The sequence below is a fragment of the Dermacentor albipictus genome, chromosome 10, assembly GCF_038994185.2.
Source record: "Dermacentor albipictus isolate Rhodes 1998 colony chromosome 10, USDA_Dalb.pri_finalv2, whole genome shotgun sequence".
Lineage (NCBI taxonomy): Eukaryota > Metazoa > Arthropoda > Arachnida > Ixodida > Ixodidae > Dermacentor > Dermacentor albipictus.
The window spans coordinates 48706130-48721981 of record NC_091830.1 but is presented as its reverse complement, the minus strand read 5'-3'; the positions used below and the strand labels follow the sequence as shown (position 1 = coordinate 48721981).

At 45.1% G+C, this 15852-nt stretch overlaps 2 protein-coding genes across 2 annotated transcripts in view; both read right to left on the bottom strand.

Annotated features, from left to right (window-relative positions):
• LOC139051078 (uncharacterized) overlaps positions 1-15852 on the bottom strand; it is a 75848-nt gene that overhangs the window by 29437 nt on the left and 30559 nt on the right. The window contains exons 2-3 of the mRNA XM_070528155.1: positions 5015-5387; positions 1039-1226 (exon numbers count right to left, since the gene is read on the bottom strand). Coding sequence (XP_070384256.1) covers positions 1039-1226; positions 5015-5387 — 561 coding nt within the window. The remainder of the gene's footprint in view (positions 1-1038; positions 1227-5014; positions 5388-15852) is intronic.
• LOC139051080 (neuropeptide-like protein 31) lies at positions 10800-14005 on the bottom strand. Its single transcript, XM_070528158.1, has 2 exons — positions 13764-14005; positions 10800-11131 (listed from the first exon to the last, which is right to left on the bottom strand). The coding sequence occupies exons 1-2, from the start codon at positions 13773-13775 to the stop codon at positions 10883-10885; spliced, it is 261 nt and encodes an 86-aa protein (XP_070384259.1). The 5' UTR covers positions 13776-14005; the 3' UTR covers positions 10800-10882.

Here is a 15852-nt window from a genome sequence, read left to right as displayed (position 1 = left end):
TAGCATTTCGAGGGTGCTTTCTACGGATGGTAGGGTGCAGGTGATAGGGGACGTATATAAGAAATAACTAAACGGGCGCTCGAAAACACGAACAGTACGTTTCGAGGTTTATTCTCTTCGAACCCTCGATAATTTTTACCGGTGCTAAAACGCGGAAAGACACATAAATTTTGTCGAGGAGAACTACCAATTTTGTTGATATCAAAAGACCAAACCCCCCATTTCACTGGCACTCGATTTTCACACCATAATAACTACCTCCTACCGCAACCAAGGACTAACTACGGCAAACTTACTGCGAACTTTTTAGCAACATCAATATGGAATTCACTACCACCCTCCATTAAATCATCTCCTTCCATTCGTTTATTTAAGAGAAAAATTCGTCGCCACTTCTTGGGAAAGTGATTGTGTTGTATAAATTTTACGTTTCTGTATGTCGAATAACGTTCCTTGGATCTGCTTTTCGTGTTTATACTTTGTTGTTATTACTATGACTCGACTTTGTTTGTTAATACTTACTGTGCCTAGGATTGCTATTGCTGTTAACCGCATTAAGTAAACTTTTTCTATGTATTTTTTGTTGGAGGTCCCTCCTCAGTCTTTGACTATGGGACCTCCTAGAGTTACTTCTGTAAAACATTTCAAACGCTCAATAAACTGAAACTGAAACTGAAACTGAAAATTGGGACGTCACCCTGACGTCGTCGGTGCTGCAATTGGAACATGAAATTCAAAGCAGTAGGTACGGCTTTCAATGGTTCCCATAATATTTAACTCTTTTTTGCAAAAAATGCCTGCGGACTTTTAAAGGCTGCCTTACCCTCCTACACGAATTAATTGATTCTCTTCCGCGTGCCTTCAAACGAGGAATGGCTATTGGAACTTAAACAGAACAACGTCAAGGCTAGCTCTCGGGAAGCTTTAGAGAAGTATCGACAACTCATCATGGCAGGAAGTTTGTAATCCACAGGCCAGTGCAAGGTATTTCGTGCCGTAAGTTACTCTAACCTGCCCGCTCGCTGTGAATGTGTGTACCTGAGGTCCATGGAGGCAACAATGCTGGCAAAGTTTACGCTGCCGTTATCTCCGAGGCCCCACAAGCGAAGAGATTCCAGCGAGGCGATCGACGCACTTTCCGGAGTGACTGGGTTGTTGGCCATCCGCTTCATGCAGCTGGTGTACAGCTGGTTCAGCAACACGCTCGCATGGCTTCTCAAGGTGCCCTGCGAGAAGGGACATCCCGTTGTGGTCGTGCCCCTGAGATAACCAAGCACTGCAATAACGTTCGACGCTGGGACGGTTTCTACGAGACAACTTGAGGGCGTGCGAAAAAACTCAGTAATGAAAATCGTGGTCTTGGCAGAAAGTGCGAAGCCGTGACAGACACATATGGCGAACAAAGTAATATTCGATCTAAGTAAAATTATGGCGGTGTTTCGAGTATCGCGACTTAATTGTAAACGCTCGCAGGGGCCCGCAAAGAACCTGCGGTTACCTGTCCGGCCATGATCGTAGCCTGCCTGCTCATTGCGAAGTTGTTCCCTGAGAGCAATTTTGCAGGGATCACTGATACTTGTATAGACAAGTAAACAGTTGCCCTACGTAAACTTATAACACAAATGTGTTCCAGTGCGAAAGCTATATCGTACAAGAGACAACTTCAATTTCATTGCGGAGTTTTACTTGCAATATATCGGATTATGAGGCACGCCGTATTTGGTGACTACGGATTCATTTTGACCACCAGGGGCTTCTTAACGTGAAAGCAAATCGAAGTACACAAGCGTTCTTACATTCTGCTCTAATCTAAATGCAGTCGCAGAGGCGGGGATCGAACCCATAAGTTCGAGCTGAGCTGCGCAATGCCATCGCCATTGGGCTGCTGGTGGTGACGGTAAAATCTTTACTTTCGATAAGAAGGCGATCGCCCTCGACGGAAGACATATAGATAAAAGGGAAAGGAGGAAGAGGCATACGGTAAGGCTCAATAAAGTGTTGCAAACTACTTTCCCGGATAAAGCCCAACAGGCTGTCAAACAACAGGACTAGCACATCCGATTCAGTAGTAGGATGGAACCAGGCGTTCAAGTCCAACAGCCTATTCCAGGGTTTCCAGGGTTTCCAGGGTTTCTTGGCACTGCCGAGCGAGACCAGCGCAAGCCAACATGATATGCTTGCAGGTCCGCTGGCCGCGGTCAATGCAGTATAGGCAGTCCTCTAACCATGCGAAGCCGATGCGTTGGCGCCACTCAGGGGTAACCACCTGTGCCTGTAAGGACAGGACGCAGACGGGTGACTGCTGCCCGAGGAAAGTTCGCACGGATGGGTGCCGGGTTTTCGGGTAGTGTCAGTTGGACTGCTTGTCGTCGTTCTCGGCGGACAATGGACCCCCCTTCATCGTAATCATAAACCGGAGCCGAGATGTCTTTTTGAGGATCTGAGGCCTTGCACGACGCCACCGGTACCAGCCTGTCAATACACACGTTACCCGGAACGTCTGTTGTCACATGGGCCTAGGGGTTATCTCAGAAAGGCAGTTCTGAGTTTTGCACATCATTGGATAGGCGGCGTCGTAGTTGGTTCACAGCTAAAGCTTCCTCTTCATAAAAGCAGTTTTATCATCATTTCTCCGTCATTTTTGCTATTGCGTGTGTATACTTGTGACACATCACTGTAGAAGTTGTACAAATCTCGTCGACTAGGCAAGCAAAGCCTCTGCACCGTTTTGTGATTGTTTTGCACACTACAGTTCACCGTACTTGCACCTTGAAGGCTTGGTTTTTTGTCATTTTTTTATCCTTATCGGTCTCTTACACTCATTGGTTTTCGATCACCTGTGCAGTAATATTTTTTGTTCTAAACACAGAAGACATTTAACGTCATTTGGGATGCGCCTTCGTGAAGGCACGTCAACTTATGGTGCGGCGTCTATGCCACGCTCACTTCGTGGCCTCACTTCAGCTGTTGGCGGATTCAACAGCAGTAACTACTGCAAGGCGTGGAAGCGTCCAAATGTACACGAGATGTAGTTCTTGCGCGCAATTTTGTCATAATATCATCTAATGTTCCCCTCAGTATGGCAACTTGTGATCCTTCTCACTTTATTCAAGGTTCTCGTCAAAACTTAAACGGGAGGAGGCGACGCTTCGCAAGCTCAGGTCATATAGATATTCAAGCCTCGCGCTCTTTCAAGCTTGAGTCTGCAGCCTTTCGCAAAAGATCAGTCCTACTGCTATGGGAGTGGTGTTCGTTGAAGACTCCGCCATTTGGATACGCTGCCTTCTGGAAGCCAGGCTTCTGAAAGTGAGTGCTTTCGCGCCTCAAAATTTTTGGGGCATTAGAGGTTTCCAAGGCCAGCCATCTCCCGCACCCACTGGCCCGTAGCCTAACATATGAAGTAGAGGCCCCTAGATTTCGTATAAAGTTTAGGTCGCGGTGGTTCTTCAACCAAAGTATACGTTTGAGCTGCCAAATAAGTCAGCTCTCTATGCTACAACGATCCAAAGTATATTAGTTCGGTGAAGAGCATGCCGACAATTTGGGAGATGTAGCAATTGCGGGGCTCTAGAATTCAACAGCACTGGGGATCGCATGACGGGCGTTGTACATAAGCTGCGGTCATACGCGCAAATTGTTTGAAAGCTGCACAACAGGCGCTTTCATCGCACACAAGCAAAGCATTTATCGAAAGTTCCGAATACACTGCGCCTGTAAGACCACCTGTAGCGGAACGCTGGCTCCCTGGCCACTCCAAATGTTTTTTTACCCCCAGAGTCACGCTGAAAGAAAAGAATTTGCGCTACTGAATAGGCTAGGCATCCGCAAAAGGCTTATGAAATCCAGATGTACTTTCCATTATCAGCGCCCCAACGTTCGGTGGCCAATATTCACGCTGACGAAGTGCTTTCAAACTTTTGACAGGGACTGTGAGCCTCGGGTTCAGGCGTAGTAATAGTAATTAGCTGCTTACTAAATTAAACAAAAAATAAAGGAAATGATAGTGTCGACTGCACTGCAACTGTGTTGAGCGGAAGCAGCGAAAAGGAGCAGGGTGTAACAAAGGTAAAGACAACGGCGCTGACTATTAGCCTAGATTTTATTCTTTCAAACGGCATATAGAACGCACCACTTTGCAGCAAAAACAAAACACTCGGAAAGGAAGCACGCGTGGAAGTGATATGGAACAAAGTCACTCCGATAGGGATCTTATCTGCTTCAGAATAAGTGGAAGGAAAGCTTAGGCATGCACAAAATCAACATTTAATTGATTGGCAGCGCCATTGTGTGTCCATTTCGTATACGTCCTCTTCCTTGGCGCTGTTGCTGCTCAAGACACGACTCAACCAGCCCAAATGCGTACGCTTCTGTAATTGTATTGCGCAAATCGCAAATCGCAAATATAGCAAGTCATTCCGCGACCATGGAGAACTCCAACGCCGGCCCGCAGCGGTGGAGAATAGAGATCAACCGACCACATATAACGAAATTGCGCAGCACTTTTATCTCGGCAGGAGAGAGTTTCCCCTTCCACACAAGAAGTTAAATAGAACGCAGGCATTGACCCTCAGATTACTGCAAACAGGCTCATATCCCAGCCCGGCTTTATTCCACAAAATTTATCCCGACACCTATGCCACTAGTTCTTGCAGGCATTGCAATGACATCGCTAGCCTAGATCATATGCTCTGGCGTTGCCCCTCGGTACGAGGCACAGAAGAAATCAATGAAGACAAGTGGCTCTCCGCTATCAAGAGCCCTGATGCAGGGGTGCAACTATGGCCTGTCCAGAGGGCCCACGATGCGGCGGTCGGGCAAGGCCTGACTGTCCCAACGTGGGAGCGGCCCGCAGCGCGCTGAGTCGCGTACCTCAGGACCTTATTAAAGTTTCGCATCCATCCATCCATCCATCCATACAGGAAATCATATATATATATATATATATATATATATATATATATATATATATATATATATATATATATATATATATATATATATATATTAACCGTGCCTGCAACGTCGGGTTGACGACGGCCTTGAGGAACTCGTCCCGGCGCACGTCGTGGCTGACCAGCAGCTGGCGGTCGGAGCACGCGTAGTGGCTGAAGTCGTCGCACGGGTTCAGGCTCGCGTTGCCGATGATGGCCAGCTCGTGCACCGTGGCAGAGGCGCAGTTGGGGCCGCTGCGGTTGGTGCGCACCGGGGGCCCGGCGGGAGCCACGAACGCCGCCAGCAACCACAGCGCCAGAGGCGCGACGAGCACCAGCAGCACGGCGCACACCATCACGGCCGCCCGGTCCAGGGGCCGCCGAATTCCCGCGGACTTGGTGGCGTCCACCATGGCGCATCTTCCCGCTCTTCCTCCTTCTCCTCTTCTTCTTCGTCTGTGCCAAAGACCCGCATTCGCTCTAAATCTGATGATTATGGTAGTGTGTGTGTGTGTGGGGGGGGGGGGGGGTAGTGTTGGCTGAAAAGGCAGTGGAATGTGCCCTCTTGGAGGGATTAGCGAACCTGTTATTCTCTAAATAATGGAGAATTTTAGCAAACGTGAGCGGCTTTGATGATGATGGTAGTGGTGGGGGTAGTGATGGCTGCATGGGCAGTGGAATCTGCCCACTTGGAGGGACTAGCCAACGTGGTACTCTCTAAATAATAGAGAATGCGTCCGGTATTCCGGCAAGCGCGGACGGTTTGCCAGGTGAGCGGGGGCGTAAACGTGAGCGGCCACATTGCTGGCGCCAGCTGGACAGAGCAGCTGGACCACCTAAAGACAGAGCCAATTACTATATTCTTCTTGCCTGGGGTGTAAAGTTTCGACAGCGGCGTAATTGTGAGCACAAGTACGCCGCTGTCGAAAGTTTGCACCTGCGGCGAAGCAGAATAAAGTAGGTTACTGAAATTTTAGCTCTGTGTTTGTCTGGTTGAGCTCTGCAACACCAGGCGGCTGCACCGCTGCGCCGGCTCACGTTTACGCCCCCGACCATCCGGCAATCCACCGAAACGGCCCCCGTTTGCCGGACTAGCGGACAGGCTAAAAGTCTCCATTGTTTGACTTCGTCCACTACTACACCGATCTGACCACAGCGCCCCTCTTCAACTGACCAATGCGCTACGCTCAGTGGCGTAGCTAGGTTGCGTGGCACCCTTGGTCCATAGGTCTTCTGTCACCTCCCCCCCCCCCCCACTTCTCGCTGGGTGTAGCCGGCGGAAAGAGGGGTGTCTTCAGACGTATATGACACCCCCCCCCCTCACTGGCCCCTTGCACCCGGGGCCCACGGCCCCCCGGCCCCCCCTGTTGCTACGCCACTGGATATGCTTCTCGAGAATCGCCGCAGAGTGTCACTGAAGCGCAGTGGCCACTTAAGTAGCGGGCGGCGCTAGCAAATGTCCTAATTAAGATGAGGATGCGAAATTGTTACAAAATAAAGATAATGATAATAAATATTACACGTAAAAGGTTAAAGATATATTCTGCTTCAGCAGTCAGCCTAATAAACAATAAAAAAATATCTAAGAAATAGAGGAAGGAACGAAGAAACAAATCCGCAATAATATGTCAAAGTGCAGATGAGGGCTCCATATGTTCACAAAGGATTTTATTCTCGCGATTGACGTAGAAGCCGCATCATATCGTTTATTTCCAAAATTGGAAGGTAATTGGTTTACGGCACATTTGCTCACTTTCTATGTATATGCGAGGTTCTGTTTTTATTACTGTTCATGCTTTACATGCGATGGTAAGTCATGCTGTGGGTTTTTGCTGGAACGTGAAGCCTTTTGGGCGTCATATGTGCCTCCGAGATACTTACCTGAAACCTTATTTCTTTAGTGTCATTGGTCTAATTATCCAAAACAGGTAGAAAACGGCGCGAATGCGTGCACCAGCATTTCACCTGCAATGGTTGTCAATGGCGGAGTACATGCTACATGGCGCTACTAAACATTGCCGCAGCGATCGTAAACGTATGAGCTCTGTACCACATGCGTCAACTGCAGCCACTGACAATTCGACCGCCAAAGACATTGCGCCTTTCACGGTGCAGCAACCATGGGTTTCACCACGCAAAAAAATTTCAATTAAAAAAAACGATGATAACGTCCTTAACTAAACGGAATCAAGATATGATGAAATCAAAATATCTAATCCAAAGCTAATCCAAACGGCTGGGTCCAAACAGGAAGGCGCAGCTAATTAGTGCCATAGATCAAGTGATTAAACGAAAGAAAATTCTGAAAGAGAGACGTGAAATCAGGACGAACCTTATCGACAAGGGCAAATGATAAGGCGAGTTTGTACAGACCAGTTATGGTAACGTCGGGAAAACGTAGAAATACAATGCAAGCCATGAAATCAGAACTGCTGAAGTGGCTGGAGAAAAATAGTTTCTGGCTAGAGATGCTTGGAGGGCAATATTTTTGTTTTGTGTGCATAGATACTTCAGTAGCTAAGAACAGACCTTTGCGCAGAGCATTTCTAGATAAGAAGAGAGCTTGAAGCAACGTAAGCAGGGAATTTCTGTGGGATATTTCCAAGCACGAGAGCATATATGACAATTTTGCGGAGCTGCAAAGGGCATATATATGGGCAACGGAGTGTAAGGCAGTTGGAAATTTAAGGAATCCACATAATAAAAGAAAATTCACCGAGGACTGAAACAAGGATTCATCTCTTTCCATTGTTGTTCACGCTCTTTGTCAGGGCGTAGAAAGACGACAGAAAAATGGTGAATTGGGTTGTGACTTATCTTACATTCGTAATGCGCAAAGGGTGTAACAGAAGGTCACTGGGCTGATGCATTCGGACGACATAGTTCAAAAAGTTTACGATGCAACCAATTTGCAGAGACTTGCGTATGTAAGTGGCAGTTCACCTACAATTATTTTGTTGAATAGAGCCTTGTATACTGACAATTGTTTTCGTTTATTTAATTTTTCTATGTTGTATTTTTCGCGATTGTGTTTGTTTCTTTTACTTAGCTTGCTCATCTTTCATGCGTCTCTCCATTGTTATTATTAACCGAGGGTCCCGTTGCGGTCTTTGACCTTGAAATCTCATCTGTATATTGCATCTTACCCATTCATTGTATATAAGGAATAATAAACTGAAACTGAATCTAGGTCTTAGGTTTAGCACAGATAAATCGGGAACTGTGAGCTATAATGTATTGACGAGTAACTACGCGGTATCCATTCAACAGGAAACCATGCCAACTGTCTAGCAATGCAAATACCCTGGTGTACACATAAATGAAGGAAAGACCTAAAGCTTCCACGACGATAGTTCGAGAATGAAGGAGATGTGGAATGCAGCAATAATCAAATATGGAGCAATTTGGGGCGACAGTAAATATGAGGAAATGCAAGGCATCTGGAAAGGAATAATGGTGCCACTCCTAGTTGTTCGCAAATGCCATTCTGGGCTTAAAATCAAAAATCTTGTTCAAGTTGGAAGCTAACCAAAAGTGACCGGGTCAATTGGCGTAGGATACTCCCAGTAAAGCAACACGTAAGGCCGTGCACGATCACATGCGTAGCACCTAGTTTGAGGTCAAAGAAGCGTTGTGCAAAATTGTTTTGAGGAAAGCCTCAGGAATATTGCTTAAAAGAAATGGGTGGTTAATGTTCACAAACATCGTTACCTCAATCGTTTGGACACGTAACGAATGAAGAGGTAAGGAAAATTGGAAACCAAGTACGGGGTAATTGAAAGCACAAGTGCACTACCTGAATTGATCAAACAGAAAGTGAGAGCAACAAGGGGGGTGCAAAAATAATGCAAGCAAAAAATGACATGGGCGTTTACAACTGCGACAAAGCATTATATTGGCGGAAAATCAGTACAATAACCCAATGGGCAGTGCCTTGCTATTCGAGGCTCGAGCTGACGGCTTGAGGACAAGAACATGCTGTAGCAAACATACGCCACAGTGTGGCGCCTCTGTCAGCTGTAGCAGAAGTCCAGAGACGGCCCAACACGTCGTCATGTTATGCCGAGATAGTCACCCAAAAGGTACCGCAGAGAACGCCCACCTTCCAGGAGAGCTGGGATTCAAAGAGGACGGAAGCATTAAACGGGGAGGTGGTCGAGATAAGCCGGCGCCGTTCGGAAAATCACGGAAGGGATGGATAAAGCCGGGGTGGTTGAAAAGTGACCGTACAATGCAGAGATAGAGGTTTTAATGAGAAGATGGACAATCGAGGACAGATGGGCGAAATTCTAGACTCCGATGCGTTTAGCGAAGCCTGATTACCTGAAAGACGACAGGGGACTATTTGTCGCCGCCCCGTTTTGAAAGAGATGCTAATGGAAATCGCTAGTATAGCAGCAGTTAATATGAAGGTTTTAACAAGGCACACTTAAGTCTTCTCGGAAGACAATCATGGTCCGGGGATTAAGATAAGTTATCTGTCAACAACGAAAAAAAATAAGAAATAATTTTGGCAACTATTAGTAACTCTGTAGCTGTTGCTGCATGTACCGGCATCTGTCATGAAGAAACGCTTGTAAGAGTGACGTCCCAGAGCCATCACAAAGGCTACGAAATACACCGTAGTCGATGGTCCCTGCTTCATTTTGACCATCTGCGGTTTTTTTATTTGTTAATTAACGAAAAACAAGATGGAAGGTGGCTGGGGGATCAGCGGGATACAATCCGTTCAAACAATTTGAACCTCTGTCTACTGAGTATAACCTTCTGTTATGCCGCTGGTTGTTAATACAAAAAAAATATATGGTGAGGTTTTAATAAGCGAACGTCAAAGAAAAAGTGCCTTCTGGTTCAGAAGTTTTCCTTTGACAATTGGCCTTTCTTCACCTGTCATTCTCTCCCTTAACCCATCTTTTCTAGCCGTCAGTCAGAGGAACGCTCTTATCGCCATTGGTAGCTTTATCCACGACAAAAATCGATTAGAGTGCGAAAGTTCCGGAAACGTCTCTAGCTTCATTCTGAGGAAGATGACTGAACACTATTTGGGTTTCCTTCACGTGTAATTCTCTCCCTTGGCGCATCTTTGTTAGCGACAGCAATCAGTCAACATTTACAACTTGATCCACACCAAAAAAAGCTACCATCGTGGGAAAGTATCGGAAGTGTCTATCGCTTCGTTCTGATCACATCAGTATTCATTATTGAAATTTTTTTATATCTCGCTGGAAACAGCACCCACACATACTGTAATATTCCAAGTTCAAGTTCATGTCATATACTTTATAATGAATAAATCCCGCCTGCTTCTTGGCCAATATTCCCCAGAGAGCATGCTATTATTGAGACCACGAAAAAAAAAACTTTTTTTTATGCGTGGTCATTAGGTTGTAGTGGTCACTGTTGTTATTTTTTCCTCCCACCGGCAGCTTCTACCTTCTACCTCCTTGGTTGCCGGATGTTATTGTCGGAGGGTGGCTACTCCACCCAAATTGTGGTAATTCATTCGGTTTCCTGAGCTGGTTTATGTCCGAAGGACAACACTAAGGAGGACGACAAGAACGAATGATGACGGAAGAATGACAGGCGAGCTTAGCAGTGCTGTCCTTCGCGCGCAAAGTAGGGTATCAAACTGAACGACGTAGCACCAATTAGTGCAAGAGCCTTATTTAACTGTAAATGCGTCTGATTGGGAGCAGTTGATTTTACAGTACGGCCGTCGTCTGAATGAGCAGTGATACACTGTTGTACTTCCCGGCGATCTTCTCACAAAGCATCCGAGAGGATCGCTTCACTTGAATGCGAACGCGGCTTTTCTTGTGCGAGAGAGAGAGAGAGAGAGGCGTTGGAGAAAAAGTCAACACGTCTTAGTTTCGAAGGGCACGACCATCACTCTTTTTATTGTCGGTGATCACGTCCTCCACACATCAAACTTCAGTCAGCGGTTGAAGATCCTAGCCGTAGAATCCGTGGCCGTAGCCGCCGTATCCACCGTATCCGCCATATCCGCCGTATCCGCCGTATCCGCCGTAGCCGCGGCCGTATCCTCCGTAGCCACCATAGCCTCCGTAGCCGTAGTGCGCCCTCTGGTTATCGTAATGGTGCGTGATACCATGGCTGTAGCCTCCATGTCCGTGACCGTAGCCCCCGTAGTAGCCAGCGCTTGCCGTAGCAGCGACAACCAGGATGACGAACATGCACAGCTGAAGAGAGAGTTACTGTAACATTAATTCAATTAACCTAGAAGTACCGCAGGCAGCCATTGTGGTCAAATAAAAAACATGAGCGTTTTATTATGGCATTAGTAAACGGGTTATTTGAATAGTTGAAGAAGAAATATAGTGGGCGTTAAAATACCTTCCTGAAGTAGCAACAAGCACGAGCCGTTTTGTTTAGCAGCTATGTCACAGTGACCCTGCAGTCATCAATGATAAATATAAAAAAAATATTATAGAATTCTGTATGGGTAGACTTTCGCTAGGAATTCTGGCTAGTGAATTTGCTGCCTTGTACGTCGTCTTTAGGCAGGAAAATAGGCACCAAATTATTTTGATTTGCAGCCAAGCTGAGCATCGTTTACTTATAACGAAAAGTGCCATTCAATCACCTGCCAGTTGTTCCGCCTAAAATACCTCGCTGGCACCAAAAACTTTGCGATTTATTGCTTACAGGTGCGCAGCCTAAGAAATCAACTTTTAGTCGCGATAACAGGGTTACAAAGTAAGCAGTAAGTCCTTTCCCGCCTCACTGCATGAGTCGTCATGTTCAGCCGTATTTGAACAGTGACGAACTTTCCTGAAAGCAGGCATTCGGGCGTAGCGGTGCATGACTTTAACTTCTAGATTCACCTGCAGAAAATGACAACAACATCATCATCGTCATTACTGTTATCCTCCTTCACAGCCGGATCATGCAGTTTATTAAATATATAGGGTTTATATGGTTCTACTTTTGTGCACGCTACATCAGTAGGCTCTATTCTACCTGAAGCTTCAGATATTATTTTCATAACGCAAACGAAATCAACCGCGACAAGAACTGATGTAACTGGTGCACCAATTTGTTAGCGAGCCTACTGCACCGCTTTAGTGAACTCGGTACGCTTTCGTGCATAAAAAATCCATCCATTGCTCTTATCTCCGATTGAAGGGCCTTGCCACCTTCGGGCATTTTCTTTAAAATAGCATGTACTTGTCGTTTAGTATGAACGTTAAACAATAAGTTATGCATATCTCTTCACCCATTTTGTCTAACATCGACAGACGTTATGACAGCCTTCTCGAGGAAAGCAGAAATGCACTTAGCAGGCGCTAATCCATCATTTGCATTCCTTGAAGGCAACACCGAATATTCTCTATATGAGTACAATAGATAAAAATAGGAAGTGTGTGCGTGGGTTCTTTTTTTTCACCTTAACGCAGTTTGGAAAATCATCGCATGTTGTAGATTTTGCAAACTTGTTTCTGTAGCTACTTGAGTGCTAACCTTTCTATCTCCAAATTGGTGTTAGTTAGTTCTCTAGGCACGCACAATTGGAGAGAACCTTGAAACCAGCGCAGCGCCAGCGTTAGGATAAGCGCCGTTATATTTGCGGTAAAATGCGATTTCGTTTCACTTAGATTCTTTTTAAAACAGAATGGTCTAAGCAGGGCCAGGGAAATTTAGCTGCAAGGTCAATGCAGTTCGTCGCGTTCTTTCGGAACGCATATCGGGAAACTGGTGTACGCCCGGAAACTACAAGGACATGCCTTGAGAACTTAGTGATAATTCGTAATTTACAATGACGTGAATATTTACGCACAAATTTTATTATTATTTAGTTGATCATACAGTACATCTCGCGAATACCTTGTCATGTTCCTAAAGTTGGGGTTACACATTGCAGGACAACTTCATATTGTATTCCTGTCTGCGACATATATAAATATAACGAGCAGTATTACAGTCGCGCACACTAGACACCATTCAAAATCGTTACGCATTTATGATTCCATTAGTTATTATTGTATCATAGAGAAACTACTTTTTGTAACTTTTACTATTTTGTTGCTACATAGCTAGGCATAGTATAGTTATTAAGCTTGCCTACGCTTTTATGGTGATGTTTGTGTTCTCTTTAGAATAATTTTAGTTGACATGTTGCGATATTTTGTTTCACAGTTATAACATATTTTGTGTCAACACTCCCCTCTGTTACGTCTTTTAATTTTTGTGGTATTTTAAATGAATAAAGAAATTATCCATTTCGATTTCTTGGGCTAATAATATCCATCTCTAACAGTAAACCCTGTCAAGGAGTAGAATTTCAATATCAGCAAGAGACAATTAAATGGAATTCAACCAAAATTTAAAATATAGAAACGCCTGTTATTTATAAATGGTTATTGCTCGTGTGAGGATGATGCATGCTTTTCATAGTAATAACGATAAATTGTAACTAACATGTATGAGTAAAGCACTCTATAAAGCTATAGAACCAGGAAAAGAAAGTAAACACATAAAATAGCTGAGATACGAATCCATTGGACCTGCCATTTTTTTTTCCGGCCAGACTCTACGCGTGCTTGCAATAAGTGTTGTCCTTTCTGAAGAGTTCAATAACGCCCTCACACACTCATTCAAGAGACACAAAAAAAATGCATCGCTTCTGTCCACACTGGCGCTGTTGCACGTCTCAAGGCCCAACTACAGTAACCCCTGACATCCCCACAGCTTCAACTGCCGCCGAAATATCCGTCGGTATCTCCCAGCAGCGTGATTGACACATCCAACTCCAGGAGTACAGTTCAATAACGTGCCCGTCCACTGTCTGGACCGCCAGCAGCGAATACTCACGAGAGCCTTCATAGTGAACTGCTGGGGTGTTGTGGCAAGCACTGTTCTTGCGACTGGCTGGTCGTCGGGCTTATATATACCGCCTCCGACAAACAAGTCATTCCAGTGACGGATTAAAGGTCAACCGGGGGCGGCTATAGCGTGGATACACGTGGATGCCGAGCGCGTTCTACTTTCAAACGTTTCCAGTAGCGCAGCACTGGCCAGCGAAACGGTTCGTTTACCGCGTGTTTGCCGCCCTGTGAAAACGACAAAGCGAGAGAGAGAGAGAGAAGCTAGGCTTGTTGGAACGGAACAGCTGGTGGGTCTTAAAAGTAACAGCTTTGTTACTAGTCGAAGCAATAGCCATTTATTAAAATCTCGCAGCTGTAAATGCAGAAAACTTTCACGACATTAGCCTTAACAGCATCGACAACTTCAAAGAAGTCCCGATTCCTTCAAAACTAAGTATAACAATAAAGGTTTTTCCTGCGTCGTAACGTCATGACGGGAGGCAGCGAACAATGGTTAAAGGACTTGCTCGACAAGCACTTATGTCCTCGAATTAAAGTATGTTTCTGACAATCAGGAAAATCTGCATGTTGCAGAGCACTTCGTGTGCCTAAGGAAAGAATTTGTCTTACAAACTTGCGCACTACTTAAGCCAAGACATCTATTACTGATTACTGACGGCGGTGAAAGATATCGATCATCATGGAGATAACAAAGCGCGTATTTGCTTGCTACACTGATCGAACATGCAAGGGTGGACTGGTGTGAAAAGAACTCTTAATAAAAGGAAAATCAGACATCCGTCCGTTCGCAGCAATTGTTACAAAGGAAACCCATACGGGTTCCTCGAAAGAAAAGCCTCAGAGGTGAAGCAAAATTCGTCCCGGACTAGGACGAATTTTTCTTCAATTCTGAGACTTTTCTTTCGAGGAACCCGTATGGGTTTCCCTTGTAGCAATTGCTTCGAACGAGTGGATGTCTGATTTTCCCTTTATTATTTACTTCTCTCCACCTTGCGGGTTTCCGCAGAAGTACTACGTCGAAAAGAACTCTACATGCAAAACGCGCTTCATTATACCGGAAGTTTCGGACAGCCTCAACTACTTCACAGAAAGTTACTAGCTTGGATAGAAAGTACCAAGGGTATATTTTAGCCATCAGCATTCATTAAAACATTTATAGCCCTGAAATTAGAAATGCTATGACGGTAAGACACGAATGCAGTTGTTTTTCTTTTCTTTTTGTTTTTCTTTTAAAAACCGGCAGGCGTGCCCCTTCTGATGGCAGCTGATGGCAGTCTGCCAACTATAGTTTTCTTCCTCTTCTCTGTCATTGTTTTCAAACATCAAATAAAATAACAAAATGCGCTGTGCACGCAAATCAGGGCGCCTACATTCAAGGCAAGAGAAATACCCTATTGCTACATTCATTCTCAACTTAGGCACTCTAGCTTTCTCCGTAAGGCATTTGAGGCGCATCTGAAAAAAAAAATATTCGTTAAAAACCTTGTTTCTATGGAAATTGTGAAATCGACAAATTTATTGACTGGTCGATTAATTAATTGACTCATTTATTATATACATCCATTCATTCATTCCTTCGCACCCAGACTCTCAATGAGACGCGTGGACAGCGAGTGCTATATCGATATATCGTGTGCTATATCGGAAGGCTGCGGATTTGTTTTTACCCCTGGGTTTTTTTATCACGCAGCCGATGAGTGGTAGACGAGCATTTTTTGTATCGTTACAACGTGAATGAAACTACCGTGTCTAGTATTCGAACCCATAACTTCGAGCTCAGCCATAGCCACCGAGAAAACAACGAGGTTGGGCTGTAAAGTTACAGATGTGGGTCCCTACATTTCCATGAGGATGCATCGGTCTATATGACTGAATCTTACGATATATTTTTCGCCACCATGATGAATTAAATTTCCGTGGCTAAGCTTTAAGAGATCTAACGTTCCGCTTTGGCCACTGTGGATGTCGCGGATTGGATCAATGGAATCGGCAGCATTGCGATTGTTTGGAAATGAAAAGGAGACCGCGGAGCTCACACACTACTTTTTTTCGCTTATAATCTTTTTGCGTTCATG